Source organism: Corticium candelabrum, chromosome 1, assembly GCF_963422355.1.
Source record: "Corticium candelabrum chromosome 1, ooCorCand1.1, whole genome shotgun sequence".
NCBI lineage: Eukaryota > Metazoa > Porifera > Homoscleromorpha > Homosclerophorida > Plakinidae > Corticium > Corticium candelabrum.
In genome coordinates this window covers 685,825-690,824 of record NC_085085.1, presented here as the reverse complement: position 1 = coordinate 690,824, position 5,000 = coordinate 685,825, and the positions used below count along the sequence as shown (strand labels likewise).

Genomic DNA, 5,000 nt, shown 5'->3' with positions numbered 1-5,000 from the left:
GGACTTCTCTCACATGGACGTACGTCTCCAATAAAACACCCAACTCTACAAAAAAGAACAAACAATTAATTGAGACATTGAAATGACAAAATCCCAGTCTAATGTATACAAGCGCGCGTGCACACACATACACACATGCACGCGCGCACACACACACACACACACACACACACACACACACACACACACACACACACACCACATCAGTCTGTCCCAGCCATCATATATAAGTACTATAGTCTGATTCCTAAACTCCCATAACCTATACCAACCCACATGAGCCAGGAAGAAGTCTGGAAAGAGACACAAACTACCAACATACATCTGGAAACTATGATCTACCACTAATACAGCTAATTGACTGTTTCATACTAACAGAATCATAAATTCTAAGAATAATGTTTGCTGGTTATGCATGTCACCTCCAGTGCACATGTCTGTAGGGGTAATAATCCCTGAGCCATTTTGTCCCTGTGAAGTGTTCACAAGTTAACACACCTTGACACCTCACCACCTGTGAAGCAGTTTAAGACAAAAATTGTTACACCAGTCAGAACCCCATGGAGGCAATTGTTTACAGAAGAACATCCCATCAGCACCTTCCCTCTCACAGCACTATAAACCAAATGGATCACACTTTGTGTGACAGGCCCCTTCCTAGTTATACACCAATATCTGATGAGGTATGATGAGACAGCATGACACATGTCACCTGCCCCTGTTGTTGGTAATGTCAATTGTTTATGCTAGATCCACCACCCATTTGAGACCTGCCAGATAATCTTTTCAATTAGTACAGCACATCAGCAGTAGTAACTCTATACTCTGAGCCATTAGGCTCTGGTCAGTGTGACATTGGTTGTTGATTAATCAAGCTTGTAGAGAGAGATAGATAGAGAGCACTAAGAGTAAGTTTGTTTGTAGATGGATTACCAACATTACCACATCTGTAAACACTTACTCTATTTGCAGCATTTGTCTTACTCACAGGTGACACATGCCACAAACAGCTACACCCTTCCTGCTATACAAACTAATGTATTTCTCACTACTACCGTGAATCAATAAATTATTGTAAGCTATTTAATTAAATTTGTAAATTCCAAGGAATTTACTAACTTAAATCGTCTACTAACTTTTGCAGCCCACACATCCATGCACATTTGTAGCTCAAACATCCAAGTGGATCGGAAGAGTGAGACTCGGTCAAATCTAAAGTGGATGCACATACAACGCTGTCTGACTTGTTTCCTTGTTTGTGTCTGGCAGAAACGAGTTTCTAGGTTCATGGTAGTGTCCTGCATGCACTAGCTGTCAACGAATCCACTATTGCAAGCCAAGAAATCAGAAACACAGAGAGAATGAAGTTGGTATGTTAACGTTGGCAGACCTACCCGGATGTTGACTGAGCCTTGTGGTGACTTCCACGCATTTGTTTCTTACGAACTACAGTTTGTGGCAGTTTACCAACATTCGTAGTTATTGATTTACAGTACATCCAGTCCTATACCTTATTGCCTACCATCCCATGGCACCCATCTGTCTGAAACACAACCCAAGTTCCAAGGGTAGGCGCTAGCCGGGTAGTATCCACTAGTTTTCGAGAGGCGTGGTCCGTTAAAAATATTAATGTATTTAATATCGGGTTGTTTGAGAATCAGGCAGTCATAGAACATCTTAGTGTTGACATGTTATGCGTAAGCTGTGAGAGTAAAGGTGTAAACCCGGCACTGCCGGTGGTTCCTCGAGGTCACAAACCGTAGATTTCTCATCATATTGACAACTAAACTAAAGAGTAGCATAGAGGATCTCGTGTTGCAATTTGCTGCTCTGTGAACGACACCTTTCTAAATCGCTTGTGTACACACACACACACACACACACACACACACACACACACACACACACTCACACACACACACACACACACACACACACACACACACACACACAAGCATACACACACACACACACACACACACACACACACACACACACACACATGCACACTCGTGCACACACATGCACACGCACACACACACACACACACACACACACACGCACATACACACACGTGCACACACACATACACGTGCACACACACACACTTGCATGCACACGCACACACACACACACACACACACACACAGACACACACACACACACACACACACACGCACACACACACACACATGCACACCACACACACACACACACACACACACACACACACACACACACACACACACACACACACACACACACACACACACATGTGCACACATGCAAACACACACACACACACACACACACACACACACACACACACACACACACACACACACACACACACACTAATACAATTTCTTAAAAATTAGCTGTCACTGGGTATGTAATCATCGAAAATCTACATTTAGAGTCATTACACCTATATTTCGTGTTGAATTAATTTTTGATATACGATGTCATATATTCAGCTTTATGAGCCCGCCCACTCTTGAGGCCCACATGACCCAACCAACCCAGACTCCACCCAGACAAGCACTCAACACGTTACCACAACTGCACACCTTTGTCGAACGGCACAACAACCTTGACCAGTTCAGGTTGAACTTCTCTCAGTCGTTGGACCTAACAACATTGACACCCACTGATATCAACATTCACTCCATCTCACCACACCATCTCACCATTCCATTAAGATGAAACATTTTGATCTTTACGTTGTTGTACTTTTGTTTCAATTCGTCGAGCTCTTGAGTTCGTATCCGCGTTTGGTTGGTTAGCACTTCGTTCTCCATTCGAAGTTGACCGACCTCTTCCAGTACGGAGTCTCTCTGTTTCAACGTCGATCTGTAGCTTTCGATTGCAAACTCGAGATCTTTCTTGACCTGTTTGTTTGCTCCATCATAACGTCCACTCATACTGCTGTCTATAAAAATACACAATACAGTGATACTTACTACTGCAAAAATATATCAAGTCATGCTACACAAACGACTAGCATAAGAATGTAAGGCAACTTGGTTAGAAACTCGGCCAATAATTGGTATGGATTTAAACGATTTACAGTCAGACAGACAGACAGACAGACAGACAGACAGACAGACAGACAGACAGACAGACAGCGAAACAGAGAGACAGACAAACAGACAGACAGACAGACAAATAGATAGATAGACAGATACACACAAACAGACAGACAGACAGACAGACAGACAGACAGACAGACAGACAGACAAACAGTCAGTACAACTTCAGCGTTGCAATGCCTCGGTGTTGGCTAGAAAGATGATCAGAGTAACATATGGACAGAATACTGACCAGAGTTTAGATGTTGTTCAACTTTCAATTCAGTAAACTAAATTTCGGTTTGTAGGCTCCGTAGAGAAGCTTTTTAATGCTAATTGTTATTTGTGTAATTGTAATTGTAGTTGTGACACTTGTTGTTCATTAGCTGTTACTTTAGTTTCACCTGTATTAGCTTTGATGTATAAAAATATATGAAAATTTGACAGACAAATAGATAGACAGACAGACAGACAAATAGATAGACAGAGAGACAGACAAAAGCCAGACAGACAGACAGACAAATAGACAGACAGACAGACAAACAGACAAATAGATAAACAGACAGACAGACAGACAGACAGACAGACAGACAGACACAGAGACAGTAGCCCGACAACAAAAGACAGGCAAATACATAGACAGCTGAACACAAACCAAACAGCTAACAAAACAAACAGATAGAGAAGACAAGGTGAGAAAAAGTTACATAAAGATAAGGATTACAATCACAACACAAACACTACCTTTGCCACGCACCCTTTAGAGACAAATTGCAAAACTAACACTCATTCTCATAATGTTGTCTTTCACATCACACGCCACCATCTCACCTGTACCTGCATCCCCTCCTTGTGCCACTCTATCGACCATTCTCTTCTCTAACTCTTGTCTCATCGTCTGCTCATCTTTCAGTCTCACACTCATCACATCCAGCTCCTCGGTCGCCACACTCAGTTTGTCAATAACACGATACAACTCCTTCGACACTCGGTCTCTCTCGTGTGCCGCCTCGGTGTATCGTTTCCATGTCATGACATTCTCCTCTTTTGCCATCTGATATTCTCGTCTTAACCGCTCGCTCTCGTCATTGGGATTAACTCGATCATGTGACAACTTCTCGAATCGATCGTGCAGCCCAGCAATCTGCTGCGAAAGAGCTCTATTCCTTGAGTTTGCCTTCTCCTTCGCTTGCTGTTCCGCCTCCAATGCGCGACCCAATTCAGCCTCTCTGTTGGTTGACATCTCGATTCTCTCCACCAGCTCCTCACGCTGACACTCCAACTCCGATATCCGAGCTTCATATCTCTCCGTCGTCTTTCGCAGTCGCTCGACTTCCTGATTACGCACAGCCACATCTCTCGTATGCACTCTCAACTCGCGTTTACCATCCACGCCATCCATCTCTCTCTCCCTTCTCTCCCCCTTTCCTCTCACTCTCTCGATTTCCTGTTCATAACGCACGATAATCGCTTGACACTCGTTATTCCTCCTCTGAAGCTCGTCCGCTTGCTTCCTCACCTGCGAACACTCCGACTTCATCAACTCAAACTTCCCCTTCCATTCATTCGCCAGCTGCAGCGCCTCATCGCGTTGACTCCTCATATCAGCCACCTCACGTCTCACACTCGTCTCTTCTTTCCTCGTCTCTCTCCTCTTCTCTTCGTCTCCCAAGTCGAGAGCCGATTGGACGGTCAGTTTCGGTCTCGCTGCTGTTGCCATCTTGTCTGACTGAATATGAGAGATGCACGCGTAGAGCTCTTGCTGCTTGTTGTCGCGAGCTCGCTGCTTGCGCACACAAACAGTATTATTATTCCACACGGATGTGACGCAAAGCGAGTGTGGAAGAGGAGGCGGTGTGGAGTGAGGCGAGGAAAGGCGAGCGAACGGAGAGAGACGCGACGCGCACGCGAACGGAGAGCTGAGAGTCG

General features: G+C 44.4%; 1 protein-coding gene across 2 annotated transcripts in view; it reads right to left on the bottom strand.

The window, feature by feature from the left end:
• LOC134179467 (caspase recruitment domain-containing protein 14-like) overlaps nt 1-5,000 on the bottom strand; it is a 13,489-nt gene that overhangs the window by 8,413 nt on the left and 76 nt on the right. Inside the window, exons 1-4 of one of the 2 annotated variants that reach the window (XM_062646379.1) lie at nt 3,909-5,000; nt 2,691-2,932; nt 2,571-2,631; nt 1-45 (exon numbers count right to left, since the gene is read on the bottom strand). The exon at nt 1-45 is cut by the window's left edge and continues 56 nt beyond it; the exon at nt 3,909-5,000 is cut by the window's right edge and continues 76 nt beyond it. In XM_062646379.1, coding sequence (XP_062502363.1) covers nt 1-45; nt 2,571-2,631; nt 2,691-2,932; nt 3,909-4,791 — 1,231 coding nt within the window. In that variant the 5' untranslated portion in view covers nt 4,792-5,000. Of the gene's footprint in view, nt 46-2,570; nt 2,632-2,690; nt 2,933-3,902 lie in introns of both variants that reach the window. The other variant, XM_062646371.1, reaches the window with a different exon arrangement.